Genomic DNA, 25,731 nt, shown 5'->3' with positions numbered 1-25,731 from the left:
TTTTCATGAAATTTGTTCCGACATTTATAATTTTTAGTTAACACTTCGACATGTCACTACCAGTGCCACATGGTGGTAATTTTGTTACCTTTGCCACCTTGTAATGTATTAGTTAGTAATCTGTTGGAATGTGTAACATGCACAAGACTCCATACTGGTCATATAAAGTTTTTTCTATGCAGTTCTGTTCTTGTACACACTGATTTTGCATTTCAGTAATACTCATTCACCAAAGTGCTTTTGCAACACTGCTTACTTTCTAAGAGTTGATGTCATGTATTCACATCTTTTGACTGCCCTGCGACGAAATCTTAGGTTACCAGACATATTGCCGCTAATGTATCTTATAGGTTCACTGGTTTGCCTGTATGTCAGGTTTTTGTGTGGACTTGTCTCTCCATATAGCCTTGTACTCTGATGTTGTTGCTTGTAAGAACATTTGTATAATAATTTTCCATGTATGCTATGCATACAATTCTGTCTATTGTCAGTAATAAAAGGTAAAGATAGATTGCTACTTACCGTAACGGTGATAAGTTATGTTGCAGACAGGCACAATGAAAAGACAATTATACATTACCTTTTGGCAGTGGCCTTTATGAGAAAAGGAAAAAAACACACACACAGTCTGAGCTGCAGAGATGGCGGTCATGTGTATTTGCTTTGTGAATGAATGTGTGTATGTGCATTTCCTTTTCTTACAAAGGCTGTGGCCGAAAGCTAATACATAAGTGTGTTTTTGTTGTGCCTGTCTGCAACTTAACATGTCACCTTTACAATAAGTAGCAATCTATCTTTTCCTTATATTGTTATCCCCACTTGGAGTTTCCATTGTTTGATTCTCACTGTTGTCATATACTTAACTTCAACATTTTCATCCCAGTTTCTAAAGAAATGGAACATTTAAATAATACGCTTGTAAAAGAGTTGCAAAAAATTGTTAGCAAAGCTCTAAAGAAGTCAAATGATATTGGCGACACTGTAAACAGCAGTTGTGTCCTATTAGTCCAGTAGAATTAGCATTCAAATCGGAAATAATTGCTACAAAAGGTTTTATTGTTTTAATGGCTTTGTTTGTGTCCCAGTATGACAATCTTAGGTTTTCCCCCTCGACGGAGTTGTGGAAAAGTGGTGGGGGGCAAAAATGTACTCGAAAAAGGGGTATTTTTCAGTTTTGTGATTATATCTCGTAAATGACTCGCAATATTGGGAACATAGTGGAATTAAAAATTGTAGGGCATGAAGTTCTGCATTGAATGAGACCATCCACATATTTTTTGGACCACCGGTTTCCATACTAGTGCTCTTCGAAATTGGACTAATTTTACATGTTCATGAAAATTTTTTGTTTTAATCTCTGTTTTTTGGTAATATTGTTGAAACTAATCCACCTGTCAATAATGTCGTTCATAAAAAAGATATGGAGAGATAAATTCTGCATTCGATGAAACCAAAAGTGAATTTATTGGACCACCCATTTGTGTACAGCTCCTCATTAAATTTGGACCATTTCTCATCATCAATGAAGACAATTTCAAATGTAGTTCTTCCCTAATTCTTATGTACACTCTTTTAAATACAAAACTATAGCAACCCATTGTCTTGTACTTATTTAAAATAGTAATAGAATAAAATATTAAAATTTTGTAAAATTTGAAAAATAATATTAAAGAAGTTTTTCATATATCGAGGGTTAAGAACTGAGACCTCGTATCTGACAGATGTCAGAAAAAGTCCTGGCTCAAAAAACTTGTAAGTGGAAAAAAATATATGTTATAACAAAATGATGCAAAAAAGACAATGCACAACCTGAGCGTAGTAAATGATTATGCTCTAAATAAAAAAATCAAAGCAATCAAAATTTTTATTAAAAAGTTATGTTTTTTAGCTCTCCTGTAAAATTTGTCTTTTGTCAGATACATGGTCTCAGTTCTTAACCCTCGATATAATATAGTGATATCCATTCAACTGATATGAAGGAGGCAGGAAGAGAGAGACACTCATTGAAATTAAGTAGTGGTTATTATATTTCGTAATTACAAAATTTTATATAAATTTATCTGATTGAAAGGGTTAAAGTAGGTATGTACACAAACATACGTCGACTTTCTACTGTCATTGCACCACTCGGCTCCTCAAAGTCTGTAATTTCTGAGTCCAACGCCCCGTCACTCGGCTCCTCAAAGTCAGCAATTTTCGTCACCTGGTATATACAGTCCAGGTCTTTGTCAACATCTGGTTCGTCAGTTTCATCTGCTTGGAGGGAGTTAGTGCATGAGTTCCCCTTGCTGTTGACACAAATTAATGAGCACTCAATACCAGCCTTCTGACACCCACAACTATACCAGCCTTCTGACACCCACAACTATACCAGTCTTCTGACACCCACAACTACCTGCACAGCCCTTGTTGCATTTGCAGGAAATTGTTCAGAAAAGAAACCGTGGAGCTGGTTCTTTGGAGGTAGGAACAGGGCCAAGACCAAAATCTGAAGACTGCCATCCCCAGAGGAGCGGATCCATGTGGTGTCCTACCCACATTTGTACTTGTAAGTTGGTCCTCAAGCAATGCTGGCGATCTGCTTCCGACTTTGGCGGTAGGGATGCGAGGGGGAATCTGGATTTCACAATTGCTTTGGAAAACAGGTCAAATCGCAGTTTGTCTAAAGTGTCTCCTGCTGTACCACCATAGAGGGTTATTAAAAATTGGAGGCCAGCTTCGACAATAACTTCAGCTTGGTTGTCATGCTCTAAGAAAGGTTTGATATCTTCCAGAAGACATTTATTTTTGAGCAGTAGAGTGACCATCTTCTTCTTGCCCTGACCGAAGAGTGCCGAAGTTGTCACATCCACTTTTGGCATGGAGAAATATGAGTGGGCTTCTGATGTTGTTTGCCAGTTTGAAACTGCTGGAACCAAATACTTTTGATGAGATCTTTCCTCTTCCAGGTTTCAAGAAACATATATTTGCTGATGGTGTGGCTAGGGCATTGAGCATGATGAGAAGGTCCATATCCTCACCAACCACCACAACCTTCTCGTGTTCCTGGGATACCTAAAGTGCTATGGCAACAATTAGGTGGTCTGCATCTTCATTAGCTTGCTTTTCTGAAAAGCCTTCATCTTCAAGCCTCGAAATAAGCAAGCTAGTGAGACATGGTTTATTTCTGTCATTACAAAGGAATTGCTCCTGAGTCATAGTCACCATCATTAACTCTGTAAAGATGAGTGCAGGTGTAGTGTGTCTTTTGCTTCGGTGGAGGAGCTCAGCATATTTGATGCTGGGCAGGTCTTCTGGGTAGCCATCAAACACCACACTTGTCGCACTTCTGCTGCTGTGTCTTAAATATTCAACATATTTGGTTAGCAACTGGAATGTGTCGCCACTCTTCCATACAACCCAGTGGAGAAGAAATCCACCATTGATGACAAATGCTGCTTCTTCCAGGTTTACATTATTCAGTGGTGTGAACAAGTCATATAACACTGACTTGGGAGTCTTCCTCATTTCAGATGCATCAAACAGAGAGAGAGGATAGGGTGCCAGCTCATATCGAAAGAATTCTTTAAGCTGTTCGTCAAATTTATTAGAAGTGCTATCCGGTGGAATATACCTTCAGGGTTCACTGGTAAATCCTCCCGTTGAATGGTCACCTTAGATTTAAATCCCTGTATACTCATCACTCTTTTGTTTTGGACGAACTTGATGTTGTCAAAGGTTTGACCAACTAGAGCGAACATTAAGGATTTGCCCATTTCAAAGGCTCTGTGACAGTTGATTGAGTCATCTCTGACGATTCCTGTGCTGATGGACATAAATTTAGTAACAGGAAAAGGATCATGGGATTGAAACCACTCAATATATTTCTGAAGGTCTGCCTTGTTACGCTGAACTCTAGCATCCCTCGCATCATCATGTTGTTCTGAGGTAGTGAGTGATACCCCACAAAACTCTTCAACCTGCTGGGTCACTGTAGTAACTGTTGGCATGTTCAGAATCTGACTTTGAACAGTTTTTCAATTTTTGCTCATGATAATGTTATTTTTGAGTTTTCTGCATAAAACTGATCTAGAGACATAGGTTTGTAAACATGAAGTACCTTACATCCATAGCAATGAAAGTACAAACTTAGCCGTACAGAAATGGGTGGTCCATTTCGCTTTTGGTCTCATCAAACGCAGAATTTATTCCTCTATATCGTTTGTATGAACCACTTTATTGATACAGGGGTTAGTTTCAACGATTTTACCGAAAAACAAACGAAAATTTTTCGTGAACATGTAAAATTTGTGCAATTTTGAAGAGCACTAGTATGGAAACAGGTGGCCCAAAAAATATGCGGATGGTCTCATTCAATGCAGAATTTCATGCCCTACAATTTTTAATTCTGCTATGTTTTCGATATTGTGAGTCATTTATGAGATATAATCACAAAACTGAAAGAATACTCCTTTTTTGGGTACATTTTTGCGCCCCACCACTTTTCCACAACTCCGCCGAGGGGGAAAACCTAGGATAGTCATATTGGGCCACAAATGAAGCCATTAAAACAATAAAACCTTTTGTAGCAATTATTTCCAATTTGTCTAATTTTTAGGTTTAACCCTACTGGACTATGTTGCTATATAAAGATGGAGCTTGCATTTGCAACACTGCATGTGTACTTTAGCTTTGTGCCCAGGATTTTTCTATCTACATGCCAATTTTTACTGATCAGTGTATGGTAAATGGTCCACAGAATCATCTCTGCTTGTTTCAGTTTATTTCTGTACCTTGCAGGCACATATACTGGGCAGCTTCATTTGGAGGTCTGATTCCCTTCTTTATAGTCTGTTTGCATGCCATAATCCATGATTCTGCAGTATGTTGATGAAAATTGAGTAGATGCAAAGTTCTTTTTTTCAGAAAGTCCAATTCATTTCGCCTCACACAAATACTCCAGCCGTGAATTGGTTACACCTGTGTTATCAGTGTCGTGAGTAAACATGCATTATGACCGAGTTTGTGATCGAATAAATGTTCAATAAATTGAAATAAAAAGTCATACTTGCCAATACTACCCATGGCAATGTTGTACAGTTTCACTACCTCATGTTTCAGAACATCAACGTATGATTTATTATTCTTATCCCAATGTCTTTTGGTATGCTTGGCTCCAGTGCCTTGGAAGTTTGAGCGCAAAGTCACTGATCTTTTGTCAAAGCACTTAGTGAGGATACAGCACTATCATTGCTAATAAACGCCTGCATGAATCCTCATACTTCATTTTTCTTTGTCTGCATCACACTGAAAAGGTGGTTTCTGAAATTGATTTATTCAAGCAGTTTCAAGTGCGTAAACGCCCTTATTATGTAGCCACTGGATCATCCAGTATGTACTGAAATAATTATCTACAAATACACTCTGCAAACCACTGTGAAATGCATGGCAGAGGAGATGTCCCGTTGTACTGGTTATTAGGGTTTCTTCCTATTCCATTCATATATGGAGTGCAGAAAGAATGATCCTTTAAATGCCTCTGTGCATGCAGTAATTATTCTAATCTTATTCTCACAATCCCTATGTGAACAATATGTAGGGTGTTGTAGTATATTCCAAGACTCATCATTTATAGCTGTTCTTGAAACTTTATGAACAGACTTTCTTGGAATAGTTTATGTCTATCTTCAAGTCTTCCAGTTCTGTTCCTTCAGGACATATGTGACACTCTCTCACAGACGAAGCAAATATGTGGCCATTCATGTTGCCCTTCTGTGTATACGTTCAGTATCACCTGTTAGTCCCATTTGGTACAGGTCCCGCGCACTTGAGGATTATTCTAGAACCGTCATATGAGTGATTTGTAAACAATCTCCTTTGTAGACCGATTGAACTTCCCCAGTATTCTATCAATAAACCAAAGTCCACCATCTGCTTTACCCACAACTGAGACTATGTGATCATTCCATTTCATATCCTGCAAGGTGTTGCACCCAGGTATTTGTACGAGTTGGCCAATTCCAACAGTGACTCATTGGTACTGTAGTCATGGGATACTACTTTTTTTCATTTTGTAAAGAGCACAGTTTTATGTTACTGAACATTTAAAGCAAGTTCAAAATTTTGACAAGATCTGACTGAATATTTATGCAGCTTTTTTTGGGTAGTACTTCATTATAAATAACGGCATCATCAGCAAAATTTCTGAGGTTACTGTTAATATTGTCTGCAAGGTCATTAATATACAACTTGACTAGCAAGGGCCCCAACACATTTACCTTGGGCACACCTGATGTTACCACTACATCTGACGATGACTCTCCATCGAAGATAACATGCTGTGTTCTCTCTACCAAACAGTCCTCAATCCAGTCACAAAATATGATCATACTTTTGAAAATAAGTGTACATGTGGCACTGAGTCAAATGCTTTTTGGAAATCAAGAAATACTACATCTACCTGCCTGCCTTGTCCAAAGTTTTCAGTATGTCATGTGAGAAAAATGCGAGTTGGGTTTCACATGATCAATGTTTTCAGAATCTGTGCTGGTTGACATCAATGAGGTCATTCTGTTCAAGATAACTCATTATGTATGATCTTAGAATATGTTGTAAGATTCTACAAAAAATCGATGTCGAGGATATTGGACGGTAGTTTTGTGGATCATTTCTACTACCCATCTTACAGACAGATGTGATCTGTGCTCTTTTCCAGAAACTGGACATGGTTTATTGTTCAAGGGATCTACGATAGATTATATTTAAAAGAGGGACTAACTCAGCTGCAAATTCAGTATAGAATCAGACAGCGATTCTATTGGGCTCCCGGATCATTTTAATGATTTAAGCTGTTTCTCAACACTACTGTGATTAATACTTACTTTATTCATCTTTTTAGTTGTACGAGGATTAAATTAGAGCAATTTTTTTGGGCTTTCCTTTGTTAGGGAACATTTGAAAACAGGCTTAAGCATTTCAGCTTTTGCTTTGCTACCCTCAATTTCAGTTTCTGTCTCATTCGTGAATGGCTGGACACTAACTTACAGCCTTTACATACTACCACAACGTCTTTGGTTTTTGTGAAATATCGTTTGACAGTATTCTGCTATGGTAGTCATTGAAGGCATCATTCTTTGCTCTCCTGACAGCCAAACATGTTTCATTCGGCACCTTTCTATCTATAGTTCTACACTTTGTTCTACACCTATTATGCAGGAGTCTGTTTCTTTAGAAGTTTCTTTACAGTTACTGCACGCCATGGAGTTTCAATCCCTTATGAACTGTTCTGCTGGGTACATATGTATCCAGAGTATGGTCAACTATTCTTTCAAACTTGAGCCATAGTTCCTCTATGTGCTCCTGCCCTATGCTGAAAGTTTCAGTTTCCTCATTGAGATAGGACACCACAGATTTGTTATCTAGTTTGCCAAACATATATATCTGTCTGCTTGTTTTATTTGTACTTTGGTAGTCGTGGTTGCCATAACTACGTCATGGTCACTGACAATTTTCGATGTGGACATCTTCAAAGGGTCAGGTCTATTTATAGCCATTAGATTCAATGTATTTCCACCATGAGTGGATTCCTAACAGTCTGTTCTAGATGGTTTTCAGTAATGTTTCGCGGGATGTCTCGTCATGCCCACCACTAACAGAACTGTAATTTTCCCAATTGTTGGATGATTTAAGTCTCCACCGATGATTAAAGTATGATTTAGGAACTTATGTACAATTGAACTGTGGTTTTCTCTAAAGATTTTGGTGGCATCAGAAGATGAGTCTGGTGGGTGATAAAAGGATGCAATTATGATTTTATGCCCATCCCTGAACCTCTATTTCCCATCTGCCTATCCGTTTGACATACACTTAAATTTTCCCCAAAATTCTCACTGCTATCAATTCCAGGTTTCAACCAGCTATCTGTACCTAGTATTATGTCAGCTCTGCTGTTTTTCATGAGTACTTCAAACTCTGACACTTTGTTGTGAATGCTTCAGCAGTTTACCATTAGGATTTTAATATTCTCACCTATGGGAGCGATTTCTTTCAATCTTACACTGATACTTCTGGGTTTCCTACAGCTGTTATTGTGATTGGATGGAGAGTTGCCTAGTGTACAAAAAATCCCTCGATTGCAACCCACACACACAGTCATCTATCTGAGTAGCAGCCTCTGATGGATTGTGCACACCTGACCCATTTAGGGGCCCCTACAGTTCTCAGCTCTATGGCCCAAGTCCAGGAAGTCGCAATCTAGCTTGTCACAGAAGCTTTGAAGTCTCTGGTTCAGTCCTTCCACTTGACTCAGAACAAAGGGGCAATGTTCAGTTCTGAGGACAATTCTACAAATTGTGTGTTTCATTGAAACTCCATGCATAAGGCTAGTCTTCTCAATCTTCCCTGCCAGTTGCTGGAATGACCCAAGTATGACATCAGAGCTCAGACGACAGGCATCATTTTTCCAACATGTGCCACAATCTGCAGTATAAATCAGAATATAACTGTGGGAATGGAATGTTGATTCTCTCAGACAATTGTATGACGAAGCACTCTTCAAGATGAGAGAGTCTTACATGATGTCACTTCCCTCACAAAAGCATCTTCCTCTCCCCACCTGTTTGGTGTGATTTGCATGAACTATTTGACATTGATCTTTCCTTTGAAAGGGATCATCTGCTCATCTACACACAATTGAAGTTCCATTTCAAGAGCTTGACACCTAGATCTCACTGTATCAAACAAAGGCCTGACTTTCCAGAAAATGTCTAAATTCTGAGAATCTTTCTTGTTATAATCAGTAAAATGCAGATTTCCTCTCAATTTGGAAAAAAACACTAGTAAATATCATAGCTTCTGATATGATAGGTACACAAAACTTTGTAACCCAGTGCAGTTGTACTCGTGAGTAGTTAAAAGCTCCCAGTGCAACAGTTCACTTTTCTATATTTGTTGGGGTAAAAATAGCAATTTTATTCTCGAATACATGTTCCTAAATCTTCATCCTTGAGATAATCCATTGTCTGGGTAAGTTCATCATTGTTGTCAGCTACTGAAGAAAAATTTTCATCTTCAAGTTCTTCAATACCATATATATCAGTATTTTTGATAATTCCTAAAATCTCTTCCATAGTGGGTTTTTCTTTGGAATTCCTTATCATTGTTGAAATAATTATGCATATTAAATTTTATGAACTGTAAGACACTACATAGTATTAGAAAAACCGTAACTTTTAAACATTTTTTAATTTTTTTTTTTCCAGGGCTGAAATGCTGCTCAGCTGCTCTGTCTCCACATTCTTCTGCAAATGCTATTACTTTCAATTTACAGCCCTCATTATATGAACACCTTCCATTTTTTCCCCCATTACAAAACTAGCTACTGACAAAAATATTGTTCTGTTACCTATAACACAAGTTGCTTTCAATTCAGGTTCACTGGCACCGTAGACTGCAATGGCGCATCATAGGCTAGATAGTGTTCTGGGTTTTTGTTGGTGGGGCAGGAGGGAGACAGTGTTAGCAAGCTTGCGAATCCCTGCAACTCATGTCCATTGTATGAGTCCACTGCTGCAGCCGGTTGAATCCAGTGCTGCCAGATAAAGATAGGTTTCCCATAGCATCAAATATATAGCCATTAAAGGACTGGCAGGAATTTTAAACCAAACATAGGACATTTTTATATTAATTCAGAGTACAAGATGCATCTGAATCTTAGAGGCAATTTTTCAAAGAAAAAAGTGCATCTTGTAGTCTGTAAAATATGGTAATTACTAACAGTGAACTAGTGTAAAAATGAGAGCAAACACTTAGAACTAGTGCACAAGCAAAATGTGAATTGCTGTAGGAAACCAAAAATGAGGATGACTGTAACTCGTTTTGAAATTAGAGAAACCTCTTTCAACGGGGAATGTTGAACATTTAGAAAAAAAAATTTATACAATTCTGAAAGCTAAGTAGTCACACTCAGCCACAATGTTTGCACGACCAACTCTTAGCACATGCCTTGAAAGTTCAAACATCGGTCAGCAGCTGGCTCTGAAACACAGACTAGTAGAAGAGTGTCCACTACAAAGTATGCTAAGCCCCGTGCCTTACAAAGCTAGTAGAATGTGTATATAGACTGAAAATAAAATTATCCACTGCAGTGGACGAATACACAGAAAGTGTTATCCTGATTTAGGTTTTCTGTAGCTGACCTATATTTATTAAAGCCGATGTTCGAATAGTTACTTTGAAAAGTACATAATCAGTTTCCTTCCCCATCCTTGCACTATCCGAGTTTGTGCATCTAACGATCTTGTTGCAGAGTCGCTAACTGTGATCTTTCTTCCTATGATAAAATGAAATTTCTGACACCTTATTTGTGAAATGTTGTGGATAAAGAAATAAACCTTTCAGAAAGTCAGATAGGTTGCAAATAATCGAAGTGGTAGCACCATCACTCATATTGTACCAAATGGAACTGATGATGTTAACTTTGGCACTATATATTTACAGTATCACAGACTCTTAGGAGGATCCATCCGTCTTTCTTTTCTCAACCTGTGGGATTGCTTTTTATTGTTACCATTTGTGATGATCATGGAATTAATTTTAATTCTTATGTCATTTAGACCACTGTTGCTGCTACACAGGCAATATCATCAATTCATTGTGACAGAGGCTTTACGCATAATGACTGTTAATTTGCTTTTCATTGCATTGTTTTTCCTTTACACACTATTTCTGAGCTCCTCATTGATTCCTCAATTTGTTATACATGTACATCAAGAATATTCAGATATTTATTAGTATAATAGAGGGAAATATTCCACGTGGGAAAAAAATATCTAAAAACAAAGATTCTGTAACTTACCAAACGAAAGCATTGGTACATCGATAGAGACAGTAACAAACACAAACACACACACAAATTTCAAGCTTTTGCAACCCATGGTTGCTTCATCAGGAAAGAGGGAAAGACGAAAGGATATGGGTTTTAAGGGATAGGGTAAGGAGTCATTCCAATCCAGGGAGCGCAAGACTTACCTTAGTGGGAAAAAAGGACAGGTATACATTCGCGCGCGCGCGCGCGCGCACACACACACACACACACACACACACACACACACACACACACACACACACACACACACATCTACAGACACAAGCAGACTGTATATGTGCAGATGGGTGTGTGTGCGCGCGAATGTATACCTGTCCTTTTTTTCCCCCTAAGGTAAGTCTTTCCGCTCCCGGGATTGGAATAACTCCTTACCCTCTCCCTTAAAACCCATATCCTTTCGTCTTTCCCTCTCCTTCCCTCTTTCCTGATGAAGCAACCGTGGTTTGCGAAAGCTTGAAATTTGTGTGTGTGTTTGTGTTTGTTATTGTCTCTATTGACGTACCAACGCTTTCGTTTGGTAAGTTACAGAATCTTTGTTTTCAGATATTTATTAGTGTATATAAGGACAGACTTATCTTGCATTGCCTAATGATTTTGTTTGATGTTATCTTGAGACATCTGACTTTCACCTTTTTTTCTTTTTGAAGTTGTAGCCAGTTTTGTAAAAGAGTATTTCAGACATGACAGTTCTCTTTAATGCCGTTATTGTTCTCTACTGATCTTGATAAATAAAATTTTCAGTGTTAACACAACTTTTCATAATAAAAGTGCATATGGCTGTGGGTTGCTCTATATTCTGTTCACCTTTTCAAGAAGATTTTATAAAACTGTAACATTAATACTGGAAGTTTTTTGGTAAATAGTGACAAAAGTATCTTTGTGGATTAGTCGACTGCAATATTATTGCGCCTGGGAGGGAAGGTGCTTTGGTCGACTCACCGTGTATCATTCATAATGAGATTTCATGAGGCCACACTGAAAAACTTAATATCATTCACAGTGTGATGTGTTTTCCTTAGACTTGCTGTAATGTCACCATGTGCTTCCGGTAAGGGCAGTGTGATGTCAAGTGCAGTAATATGGTGGCCAAGCAGTATAATAACTACCTGCAAGAAATCATTTAATGACATCTCCGTAATGCTCCATTATGAATCATTAAACCTAATTTAGGAGTTTGTGTTCTTTAGGGAATTTTAAAATTTGTTGTATTCTTATGTTTTATGACTGCTACATCAGTTAACCTTTCTTAAATAAGTTTTTCTTTGTACAGTGAGGAGCTGAAAGAATTAAAAACGTTTCTGAGCCAGCTGGAGCAAAATGAATTAGACTCCAAGGGATTATATGAAAAGGCATTGGAGAAATATGTAGAGAATTTAGAAAATGCATTTATTACAAATTTCAAAGTTATTGATGAGTTAAAAAACGTCCCTGGAAGAATTGTAAGGCAGTTTGGTCAAAGTTTATAGAATTTTTATGCTAACTGTAGTACATCATCTGGCAAATAATTTAGCCTATTTTTTTTTCAGATACTGGATCAATATCTGTGTGAATCACCGCTTTTAGCATTGAAAGAGAGGATTGACTGTTTTCTTGAAACTTTTAATTTTCACCTAAGAAATCATTTTATAGAAGTGAGTACTGAAGATTTTAAATTTGTATCCTTTTTATGCTGCTTGCCACTTATGAACGGGAAAATGTACAGATGTCTTAATTTATTATTTCAGGCAGCAAAGACTAATGGAGCAGAAAGATGTAGAAATGTTATTGTTGAACAGAGAATACTTGAAGCAAGGTAGTATGGAAATTTAAGTTTTAAATTAACAGTATGCAGAAGATGCCAGTCAGTTGAATACATATAAAATTCAGAACTGTAGCACTAATAACGAGAGGTGTTTTACTATATGAGTTTCCTATGCAGTAGTTGACTATATGAAACACTGGTGTATGCCTATTATTTCCTTATGAAGAGAGTAACCTTGCAATATCTCATTCATGCCTTAATATCACAAACTTCAGTACTTTCAAGACATTTATAGCATATTATTGTGCTGTAGCAGCCACAAATAAATGTTTTTTTCATTTCATTTTGTTGTGCCTGATTGGAGATTCCAATGTACAAAGGTGCTATATACGGCACAAAGTAAGTAAATGTTCTTTAGTGAGGTATAAAAAAATTGATGACTCACTGCAAGCAAAAGGTAAGGATCAGGTTTCTAGCCCTAGTTCTAACATGTCACATATTCTAGAATGAATTTGAGGGATTTATGTCCTGGCTTCTGATGCAATTTTTTTAAATAAAAAAGATATTGGGTACGATAATAACATTCCAAACAGAAAGACCATACAAAAATGAGGAAAGACAATCCCATGAGTATGTGTCACGTATCGATCAGCTATAGGTGTGATTGCCATTTCTCATTTGTTTATTAGCTTTTCTTTGCTACACCATAATTGATATTAATTCGTTTATTCATCGTTATCTGCAAATCCCATCATGGAGGAGACTAATCTTCAGGGACATGGAAGGAATCAAGTTACTCATTAATGAGAGAAATAATGACTCCAGGTTACTTCTGTAAAGTAAGTTAGCAACATATTGTGACTAACAATCCACTCATGCTGACAGGTAAGGGAATTACTTATATATTAATTTCCGTATGTTTTATCTACTGTATGTAGCAGACTGTGAGACCATTGTTACAAATGGGGAAAATGAGTGTTACACTGTTTGTTGTTACATGACAGATGCCGCTGATTCAGTAATGTAAAGTTCATGATAAATAATGCCATCTAGCATATGAAGTTGTCATGTAGCGTATGAAGACAATCATGCACAGTTAGTAAATTAAAAAAGAAAAAAAAAAAAAAAAAAAAACACTTATAACAGTCACATTGTATTTGATAATAAAATCAACAAATGCAAGCAGTGTACTGTACCCACTAACAGATGTGGAGGAACCCAAGCAAATGTGATGTACATTCAATATTGAGTTTTATATATAAAAACAAAGATGATGTGACTTACCAAATGAAAGTGCTGGCAGGTCGACAGACACACAAACAAACACAAACATACACACAAAATTCAAGCTTTCGCAACAAACTGTTGCCTCATCAGGAAAGAGGGAAGGAGAGGGAAAGACGAAAGGATGTGGGTTTTAAGGGAGAGGGTAAGGAGCCATTCCAATCCCGGGAGCGGAAAGATTTCCCGGGATTGGAATGGCTCCTTACCCTCTCCCTTAAAACCCACATCCTTTCGTCTTTCCCTCTTTCCTGATGAGGCAACAGTTTGTTGCGAAAGCTTGAATTTTGTGTGTATGTTTGTGTTTGTTTGTGTGTCTGTTGACCTGCCAGCACTTTCGTTTGGTAAGTCACATCATCTTTGTTTTTAGATATATTTTTCCTACGTGGAATGTTTCCCTCTATTATAACCATATCAATATTGAGTTTTGTGTGACAAAATTTCTCATAGTTGTAGTTAATGAAGTAAAGGAGAAAAATGAAATGGGTATTTTGTGTTCTTATAGTGTGCTGGCAGATGGTTAGTTTATAACGTAATTTGTCTCTGTTGGCCAATTTATGCAGCTTGTAAAACTCAGGAAAACGTCTTAATCCTTTAAGCTGTTGCCATTACACAGCTTCTGAATTGCATATATTATTTGATAGCATGACATTTTTGATCCCTGAATTATTGTTTCAGTATATCCTGCGCATAATGTATGGAATAAATGACAGTGGGTTATTTTATACATAACTTTTGTATCTCTGGTTGAAAATATATAAAAATTACATGAGGAACTTTAACTTATACTGTGCATGGTTTTCTTTCAGTTGAATCATTTTTAATCATTATATGTAATAATTGCTATCATTGGTCTACAGGCTTTCAGCGACTTTGTATAAGAACGGTGTCCTCGAGTGTTTGCTAAAGGGACAAGAAGCAGCAGTTTCTCATACAATGACAATGGCAGATGCCATTGGAAACGGTGTTAAGACATTATTAACAACAAACATAAAGTAAGCAAACGATTCCTAATGCAGAAATACAAACAAAATGATAATTCAGTTTTCTATAAACAATTGTTTTGTTTTTATTTCAGGAAGGAACTGGCTACATTGAAAAACATTAAAATAGCTGAAGATTTAATATCAGATTTCAAGACTGATCTCATTTCTTTGTCACAGATGTCTGCTAATGTTAAACAATTGAAGCACATATTAACAATGTGTAATTCAAAATATAATCGTGTAAATTACTGGTTATTGCAAACGGAGAAATGGGCGGATTGCATAAAATTGGAAAAGAAGTTAATAAATGCTGTTTTGCATGTACTTCATTCCGAAAAGGAAGAACCCAATAAAGTTTTGTGTTTCCTTAAAGATTTTGAAACATATCTGAAAAGAGAACATGACAGTGTTATGTGTAGAACAGTAAGTACAAGCTGTATAAGTTGAAAAAATATAGTGACTCTGTAAATTGTGTTTGTTAAACAAAGTACTAATAACAGGCTACTGTAAAAGTTGGCACACGATAGAATTGTTTCGTTATGATGTCAGACAAGTGATGATACAGTATAATAAGCTGCTTGTAAGGAGCATGATACAGACAGTTACTATCAATATTTTCTGCTTGACTTGTCTGGAACACTAAATTAACAAAATATAATTATACTGTTTAGCTCAGTTCTGTAACCAGATTGTAAGACAATGTTTATTTGATAACTGTTAGGCTGTAGGATGACATAACTGCGACACTATGCAGTCACTTATTGTGACTGTCAGAGCTCTCTGAATAAATGCATACTAAAATAGATGGAAACAGGACAGCAGGAATGCTTTTGTACAGTCTCATGAAACAGATTATTTTAAGACCTGTCAACAAATGTTTTGGTGAAAATTAGAATGAGTCAATAGTTTCTTAAATTTCATCCATGATCAGACATTTTTCTGAAAGTTGACACACATAATAAACAGATACGTTAGCCTCATTAGGTGAAAAGTATTCTATACTCTGAGAGACAGCTTGGAACAAATCTGAATAGTTCTAAGAGAGGTTCTGTTTCTAGGATGTGTAGAATTGATTTTGTAAGGTAAGACAAACGTAAAGAAAAAGAAGTGTATGATGTAGCCTTCAGACACTTTCTTTGTGAACTGTTATCCCTTTTTTTGAGTTGATTTTCTAAGGGTGTTACACTTGACTTGTTACTGTTTGTGTTTTATCCTTACCTTCACGGTATGGGAATACAATAATTCCAAAAGTGAAGATAGGTGCACAATCTAGTTTGCTTCCAGTGACTGTGCAGATGTCAGTTTATGATATACATGGACATTGGTAACACAGATATAGTATGCAGCTTTTACTTTTTACTACTGAATGTAGATTTTATGTTTTCATTTATGATGAAAGTGAAATTACTATTGTATGGAATTTTTAAAAAGCCATGCTGTGCTGGTTTTTATTTATTTTTTTGTAATATTCATTGTGTCTTCACATCATAATAACTTTGATTTAGCTGTACATTATCTGCCACCCCAGCTACTGGACATAGATCTTTGAAACTTTAACTTTAGAAGAGGTTATGCTGATAGGTAAATATCTGTTACACATTTATTCATTCACTATTGCTGAAAAACAAACCATTTAGTGTTGCACCATCTAACTGTTGGACAGAATTCTCTATGAAATATGAGATGGGGCAAATTGTGTATTTAGTTGACACGTGATGCAATCTACTGTTTTATAATTACTGATAAGTTTGAGTTTAATTTGTAACATATAAGACTTTAATTCTAAATGTCTATGATTCTGTGATTGATGGAAGGAGCGGAGCTAACCACTCACTTTGTAGTGGAGATATTGATTGATCGAGAGGCACATAAACAAATTTAAAAACTGTGGTGAACATTTGAACATATCCTTCTTCAGAACTAACTAATACAGAAGACACAATTATTTAGGAGACAGAATTGCTGACCAGTCCTTGCCTCCAGAAGGCAAAATGAATAGCACTCCTAATATACACTTACGGAAGGGACGCACTACTTATTTTCGGAAATAATAGTTCCTTTCTTCAAAAGGTCATGGCAAATATCCTTTCTCCGCCCTTTCCCAATGTACACGTATGCTCTGTCTCTGATGGTCCTATCATTGATGGGACATATTTACTACTAATTTTTCTTTTTTCCACTCAACACAACTTTCACTCTAGTAAGGCAGCAACACCGGGATAGTACACAAATAAACTTTGGTGCTTTAGTCTGTGTTAAGATTCACTCAAATGATTCATGCCCACAATGAAACTATTCAGGGAATCATCATCCACAGTTTGGCACATTCTCGCAAAATTTGTCTCCTCTCCAGACCAGATATTTGCTCCTCACTTTGTGGATTTGTCATCGCTAAGCATATTACAATCATTATTAAATCTCATATTTTTCCCAAATTATGTTGGTTTATTAAATTGGTTTTCTTACTTGGAATTCATTACGTGTCCACGTGGTACCTTACAACATTTCCAAATTGATATTGGCAAGGCTACAGTCTGATGCAAAACATGCTTGCATTCATCATGTTGGTATCCTTAGTATATATCCAGCGCTCATTGTGGCTGATATGACCCACCACAAGGCACAAAATTAAGTGTTATTGTGTGCAAAAGAGGTTCAGTACATTAATGAGGTAGCTACTGTTATTTCTGCAGGAAATCACATTATTGGCATCTAGACAAACACAATACAGTTTCTGTCTGTATGTTTGGGCTAATCTCAGGAACTACTGTAGAAATTTTGATACAGTTTTCGCTAAAAGGTAGACCGATTCAGGAGGAAGTTTGTGTGTATAATTTATAAATATTTCTTGCAAATTGGTTGAACTATGAATAAGTAAGTCTCCCACCAGCATGAAAATAACCCATTAGCATCTAGCAGTAAGCAGATGAAGGGTGTAAGGCCATCCATCTGCAACGCCTGGCCGGCATGAGCTACCGCTATCAGAAGGTTGGTGCGAGCTACCACATATGATGAATTAAAGTTCCCCGCTGCTGTGAAAATAATGCCATTGCCATCTAGGGATGAACAGGAGATGGGCTTAAGGCCGCTCAGCAGCAGTGCCAGGTGTGTAGGAGCAACTGCTACCACGAGGCTGGTGTGAGCTACTGCCAGCTTCCTAAATGACGTGCCAATAAGCTGTTAAGAGCAGATTATTATTATTATTATTATTATTATTATTATTTTTTTTTTTTTTTTTAGTTAGTGTTTGAAGGGTGAGAATGGAAATGCTGGGTGCACACTCTTAAATCCCTGAAGTTATATGAAAGTGATGGTATTCAGTTATCTAATGTCGTTCTCTGAACATTAATCATAACCCTATCTAGTGGACCATAAACAAAATTTCAGCTATTGCAGACAGTCACCCACCAGTACATACTCAGTGCTATCTGTATAAAAACAGGGCGCATCACTTGTATGTTATATGTGCCATTTACCACCTCGACAGAGGTTTCTTTTGTTAGCAAGAGCTCGTCTTTTCAGTTCAGTGTCCACAGCTTTTGCAACATATTTGTAATTTTACACACAAGGCCCGTTTCCACTCCCACATGTACACTCTGCTACCCACTGTTCAGTGAATGGTGGCGGATCAATATAGGCTTTTCTTTTTCTCCCTTTCCTGTTGTGTTTTAGCATGTAAGAAGTGAAAAATAATAAGTTCAAGATAATTTTCTTTATGTTTGTCTATATGCAGTGACCGCATTTATATCTATGAGCCTTACATGACATCTGCACTGCCATACTGCTCATCTTCAAGAGAGAAGCCATTATCCACTTTCGACTACTAGAACCACTGTGTTACTGCCATTGTATACTGAGTACCTGCTTCCTATGGGGTTGCTGTTGCTTGCTGTCCCAATGCATCCTTACAGCACACTAACATGCACCAACATTAGCACATACTCACCAAAGTTAAGTCTCATTCGTGCAATGAGTCTGTCACATTACAAGACTCCTTCTTAAGTTTTCAAAAAATGTTGTGCCTTTATTACTTGGTTTCCATGCATTAATTACATACTCATCACATTTCCCTTTAGATCTCTTTGAAATATTAAAACCATTTTTGTATCCTTTTAATGTTACATAAACTTTTCTCATAGACTACTTGTAGAATATTGTTGCACATGTAAAAGAAAGTGATAAGTTGGGCCAGAATGTAGTAAGTTTTAATTATACAGTGGAAAATCCAGGATTGAATAATGATAATATTACTCCTACCCTGCAACCCCCACCCCACCCCAGCCTCCTCCTTATCGCCATCACCCAGATTGCTTCTCCCGTGTGTGTGTGTGTGTGTGTGTGTGTGTGTGTGTGTGGCTGAACGCTCACATTCTTAGAAATGTTTCTTTTGTATTTTTCTGTGGCTCAACATCTCCTATACATGGTGAGTAGCAATTCTTTTCATAATGTTGTAAAGCTTTTATTATAGATCTGTGGAACTGAATATTGTGACTTACCAAAATAAAATAATATCTTACATTCAACTGACATTATTGATGTTCGTTAGGTAACTGTTTTGATGGATTGCTTAACAGGGGTAAAAGATGGGTAGGCTTCTCACTAATCCGTAGTGCAGACAGTGATAGTCAGTCTGCTTGTTCTAGGCTAAATGTGTTACGTGTTGCACAAAAACAGACTCACTAACTGCAGATGGGATATAGTACAGCTATCAGCACAGCAGTGAAATTACAGAAGACCAAACAGAACTAAAATTACAATGTACGTTCCATTACAAAGGAATAGAGCAGTGATGATATTAAGTTGTAGACTTTATTGTAACCAAGACTTCATTCCTTCATGCATTGAAGCACTTTTCAACAGAATAGCAAGATTGATTAAAAATAAGATATTCTGTGGGGTTGAAACAAAAGATATTCCATGGAGTTCATTCAAGTCTTTGCACCAACATTCTCACATTCTGATGAAGAGGTAGAAGACTTCTATAAAGAGTTCCAGAAAGTAATGAATGACAGAAAATCCCATTACAGGATGGTAATGAAGGACATGAATGTGAAAGTAGAGCAAAAACAAGAGAGTGATTTTTCATTGGGAAACTGTTGCATGACAGCAGAAATGTCATAGGGCAGGAATTAGTCATATATCTCTTGAAGATTGTTTTGTCCTTAAAACTTGTTTCAGAAGAAAACAAGTGGCATATGAACTAGGCAGTCAGCAAATGAGATAGACTGTATTTTATCGAACAGTAAAGAAACTGTGCAGGATGTACAGTCCTAAACCACATAAAGATTTCAGGAGATCATAGACTTGTCGGATATGGAATGAGATAGATACAAAGCTAGAAAGAAACATGAACTCATCAGAAAAGGAAAACAGAAATTTAGATGATGAGTGTTTGTCCAAGAAAGGGGGGGGGGGGTGTATTAAATTAAATCAAGCAACATGTTTTGCCATCTTGGAAACTTAATATTGTACAGTTACAAATTAAAGAGGCAATTATTTAATCATTGGAATCCAAAAGAAAAAGGTATTGCAGACACAACAAATGAGAAGAAATTCTGAAATGAAATGAAGCAAGAGAGTTATTGCAATGAGCACAAGAATTTCAAGAAAACAATGTAAAATACGAAAATTGTATTAGAGAAATAATTGAAAAAAGTAAGAGTTTGAATATGACAAAACAGAAACGTTGTTTATACATCACATTTCCTCAGTTAAGATGGCAGATGATACAGTAACTAGCAGCACTGGAAAACGTGTAAACATTACAATACTTATTTAGTTTGTGTTGTTTGAGAGAGAAAAGGCAAAATACTAATAGCTGATAAAAGAAATAAAGTCATTCCAGATGCAATCCCGGGTGAACTATTTAAAACCATTTGAGGCATGAAGGCAGGAAAAGTCCCAGCAAGTGCATGGAGGATTGAATAGAAATGGTTCTAGCTGGAGGCAAAGCATTACCAAAGAAACTACCACAAAATTATTGATAGTATGTCTGCAGACCAGTGCCCCAAAACTGGGATGCTGGTGCAAATGTTATACTTCACATGAAATGGGATGCAAGCTGTTAGAAACTAAAAATCTATTGATTGGCGACTCCATGGAGTGCTGTGTGCACAACGACCATATATGTTAAATTAAAAGGAAGGTCAGCGTTGACCGTAATATTGATGGTTTGTTGTTGTTGTTGTGGTCTTCAGTCCTGAGACTGGTTTGATGCAGCTCTCCATGCTACTCTATCCTGTGCAAGCTTTTTCATCTCCCAGTACCTACTGCAACCTACATCCTTCTGAATCTGCTGAGTGTATTCATCTCTTGGTCTCCCTCTACGATTTTTACCCTCCACGCTGCCCTCCAATACTAAATTGGTGATCCCTTGATGCCTCAGAACATGTCCTACCAACCGATCCCTTCTTCTGGTCAAGTTGTGCCACAAACTTCTCTCCTCCCCAATCATTGATAGCAAAATCGATTTTCAATCACATAGTGATCATCTTCAGTGCTGTGGTGTACAAATTAAACTCATAAACACTGGTATCAAGTAATCAGTAACCAAAACTAAGAAGCAATCGCAATAACCCATTAGTTATTGTGATTGCTTCTTAGTTTTGGTTACTGATAACTTGATACCAGTGTCTATGAGTTTAATTTGTACACCACAGCACTGAAGATTGTCACTATGTGATTGAAAATCGATTTTGCTATCAATAAACCATCAATATTACGGCCAACGCTGACCTTCCTTTTAAGTTAACTAAAAATCTGTTGCTTCCAACTAATAATGCGTAAGAGATTCACTAAAATTATCACCATATACACACATAAATGACAGTTGATTACAATCAAACAAAGAAACAAGCTGGATATAGAACAGTGGAAAACTTGCAAACAAAGAACAGGGCAATGAATTGCTACTTTATCTCTTGGATTTGTAGATGTTGGGAGAGCTATATACACTTCCAACTACATCTGTTCTGACAGCCATTGAGAAATGAATAAACTGATTCAACCTGTTAATGTACTGAAGAATGTACACGTCAATGGTGCAGTCTCCATTAGACATGAGTAGAAAAATAAGGAATTTAGAATTGAATGCAGTGAATGAAAGAAAATCCATATCATTAAAACTAATCAGCTCTCCTAGAGGAAGTTTTCAGTTCTTTGAATGGGGAAAATGAAAATGTAATGAATGCTAATGTAACATGTCTGAGCCACCTTCTTTATGCAGATGACATTGTTTTGAGTACAGATAAACTTCAATAACAAATGGAAGAATTTAATTAAGCAAATTTTGAAAGTATTAGTGTCTATAACCAGTTTTGAGTCTCTACTGTGGGGTGTGGACCTTCAGCACAATAACCATTCAGAAACGAATGTGTCCTCAGTGACTTGTGAGGAAATAGATAGATGAATCTCGAGAGCTATTAGTTGTTACAGAATAAGAAACAAATGGGGTCAGGGAACAAACTGTAGTGAAAGATATAATTGTGATAGGAATAAAACTTAAATTGAATGAATAAAAGTAGTCCTGAATATACTGCAAGTGCCCATACTATTTGGTGAAGTGAAGAGGAAGAAGAAGAATGAAAGTGGATGGCACATATATCCAGATGAATGGATGAAGATGGGGAAAGGAAAGTCTTTGCTGGATTCCTGCAGATGAGAAAAGACAGAGATGATGACTTAATTAAAAGTGAAAAAGATGTCATTAGAGAAAGACTCAAGAGTATCACAGACGCACGTTGCATGGAAAAGTCTAGACAAGGCCTTCACCCAGCAGTGGATATCAAATGGATGACAACAACAATGATGATATTTGAATTTGTACATTCACCCAAGAATTACCTGAAGATTTTATTAATTGTATATGTAATGAAAGTAATATAAATTATGATAAACATATATGAAAATTAGAGTTACTGAAGTATGCCAATAACAAAAGTGACAAGCTGCGAGCAGTGTTCAGAATACATACCCCACAAGCTCTCCAGTGGTCAGTGTAGTGTTCCGATTGAAGACTGGAGTAAGTATTGAAACAATTTGCTTAACTGCTTTCTTATATTCTTACCTGCCACCAAGTCATCTTGTGTCCAGAGCAAGTAGGCCTGAGCAAATAGGCCATTACAGTTCAGTCTTAATAGTGAACAGTGCCACTTGGTGTCATTCAGTTCATATTCGTAGCTAAATTGCTGGTAGTTTCTGATATACATTCTGATATAACAGGTAATCAATGTTCTAGCAATGTCATGGAAAAATTTGCTTCTTCTTATTTTTCTTTCTCTTATTTCGCGTTATTTTTATTCAACGTGTTTATAAATGTTATATTTCAATGTTAGGCTAAGAAAACCTAGATTTTTTTATTATTGACTCAACAATAAAACAGTTGTTCATGTACATTTCAGGCTTTCATGCACACCCAATTGCAAAACCCAATGGAAGATGATATGTTTCACAGTGTACTTGTAAACATATTAGGTCAGATTTCAGTTGACAAGGGCATTTCCACAAAACTGTCATGGAGGCAATTGAAAGAAGCAGTCATAAATATTAAAAAAGAAACTGTTTGGAAGCAGAATAACTTTTTCCAGTCATTTAAGAAGACAAGACATATTTTATTTGAAAAGTATGTATGGAAGTATTTTATTTATTGTTTTAGTGCTGATGATGGCAGTGATGGTGGTGATAATACAATCTGAATTGTTTTATTGCAGTGATAATTTGTTTAAATTAATCAATGGTCTTAAAAGGGAATCTGGATTAAATTATTCACAAATGAATATAAATGCACACCAGCAGAGATTGAGTGATTCCGAAAATGCTCTTTGTGCAATAAATCAAGATTTTATAAAGAAACAAGTAAGTAGTGTCATTTTATTAAGCAGGCTGTCTTAGAACCTTATTCAGTTTGATCTTAAAAAAATCGGTACTATTTTAACCCTCGAGTGGGCATGCCTATGTACAAAGTGCATCAACCACAAATAATATTCTCTTGTACCATTCCTTTGTGGTTTTACAACTGTGAACTGGTACCTATTCCTTCATTGCTGCTTCAGCTAACAGAGTGATAAATTGTGCTGTTATGCGGCCAAATGTGCAGTGGTAATATAAAATAAAAAGCGAGCTAGATTAGAAAAAATTTATGATCCATGCAAGAAAACGAGCCAAATTCCGAGCTACCGGTGCAGTCCCACAGTGAGACAGTTCCCTAAGAGACAATTAGCAATTGAATAAGTGTCTGGCTGGGATCTGATGCAACTACACTATTTAATACTTCGAGTGAGTCATCACTACTTTGAGTGGGTTGTTATTGTGGGGTGACACTTGTATACAGCAAAGTAGTGATACACTGAAAGTTTATTTTATTATTGTTTAATTAAACAGTGATTTAGCTCATATAATGTAAGTTTATTTTGTCATTGTTTGATTGAACTAAACTAATTAAATTGTGATTTTGCTCATACATGTTTATCTGGGTAACGTAAAGACAGTTACTCTTTTCATGTGTACAAAGTACACCTGCCCATTCGTGTTACAAAAAAAGGCATGCCCTCTTGAGCGTTAATAGTTGTTTGTCTGCAATATAATTGGCAATTAGATACTGGACAAAATTAATGTATCTTTAAACATTGCAGTAAGTCAACAATTCACCTTTTGTCACTGAATTGTCATTCTTAATGGTTCTGCTCTAATCACAGTGCCTGTAAATGGCATAAGTAGCCGAAAGTCATTTTCTGACCAAATAGATGTCATTTTACAGAACATTAGTAACTGTATTATTATTATTATATTCTGCCAAACACCAATGGAGAATTTGCGGGATTAGCCGAGCAGTCTAAGGCGCTGCAGTCATAGACTGTGCGGCTGATCCCGACAGAGGTTCGAGTCATCCCTCGGGCATGGCTGTGTGTGTTTGTCCTTAGGATAATTTAGGTTAAGTAATGTGTAAGCTTAGGGACTGATGACCTTAGCAGTTAAGTCCCATAAGATTTCACACCCATTTGAACATTTTGAAAATTCAGTTAATGTTTTATGTAATTATGTGAAAGATTTTTAGAACACTCAATAAGATAATGCACTGTTAAGTAGCAGAAGAGTTACAGAATGGAATCTATGTTCACTTTCTTAAGTTGTCAGTTTCTGTTTTTCTCCAGTTTCTGTAGGAAAACTGTGCAAAAGGAAAAGTATTTTATTTCTGCCTTGTGCATGAATACTATTTTTGTAAACTATCATCAAATGTAAAATCAGATTCAGTTAGTAGGCGCAGTTCAAAAAGTTGCAGAAATGGGGAGGAAGAAGAATAAGAAGAAGACAAAGAAGAACAAAAAGAAGAAGAAAGCTTTTCTTTATCAGACTATTTTTCAAAGTATTAAAATAATTCACTGCCTATTTACTTTCTCACTTGCCTTCTCCAAACCCATACAGACTACATATCATATGTCACAAGTGGAGTAGCTAATATTCATCACACTTTGGAAGTACTAGTTACCTCATCCAAACCAAGCAACCATTCACAATTAGATTATTTCACTCTGAGACAATTAAAAGGTGGGTATATAGTTTCAGATACACACTTAAAATACTGTAATATGCTGATATACACTGAAGCACCAAAGAAACTGGTATAGTCTGGTGCAGGTGTTAGATTGGTTACTGCTGCTACAATGGCAGGTTATCAAGATTTAATTGAGTTTGAACGTGATGTTATAGTCGGCACACGAGCGATGGGACACAACATCTCTAAGGTAGCGATGAAGTGGGGATGTTCCTGTACGACCATCTCATGAATGTACCATGAATATCAGGAATCTGGTAAAACATCAAATCTCTGACATTGCTGCGGCCAGAAAAAGATCCATGATGAT

General features: G+C 36.6%; 1 protein-coding gene across 6 annotated transcripts in view; it reads left to right on the top strand.

Annotated features, from left to right (window-relative positions):
* LOC124787664 overlaps window positions 1–25,731 on the top strand; it is a 124,902-nt gene that overhangs the window by 63,650 nt on the left and 35,521 nt on the right. For all 6 annotated transcript variants that reach the window (XM_047254471.1, XM_047254472.1, XM_047254474.1 and 3 more), the window contains 7 exons: window positions 12,135–12,303; window positions 12,391–12,495; window positions 12,589–12,656; window positions 14,747–14,881; window positions 14,965–15,295; window positions 23,272–23,492; window positions 23,581–23,725. In XM_047254471.1, the coding sequence (XP_047110427.1) occupies window positions 12,135–12,303; window positions 12,391–12,495; window positions 12,589–12,656; window positions 14,747–14,881; window positions 14,965–15,295; window positions 23,272–23,492; window positions 23,581–23,725 (1,174 nt within the window). The remainder of the gene's footprint in view (window positions 1–12,134; window positions 12,304–12,390; window positions 12,496–12,588; window positions 12,657–14,746; window positions 14,882–14,964; window positions 15,296–23,271; window positions 23,493–23,580; window positions 23,726–25,731) is intronic.

Source organism: Schistocerca piceifrons, chromosome 3 (assembly GCF_021461385.2).
Source record: "Schistocerca piceifrons isolate TAMUIC-IGC-003096 chromosome 3, iqSchPice1.1, whole genome shotgun sequence".
Taxonomy (NCBI): domain Eukaryota; kingdom Metazoa; phylum Arthropoda; class Insecta; order Orthoptera; family Acrididae; genus Schistocerca; species Schistocerca piceifrons.
This window is presented reverse-complemented; position numbering and strand designations above follow the sequence as displayed.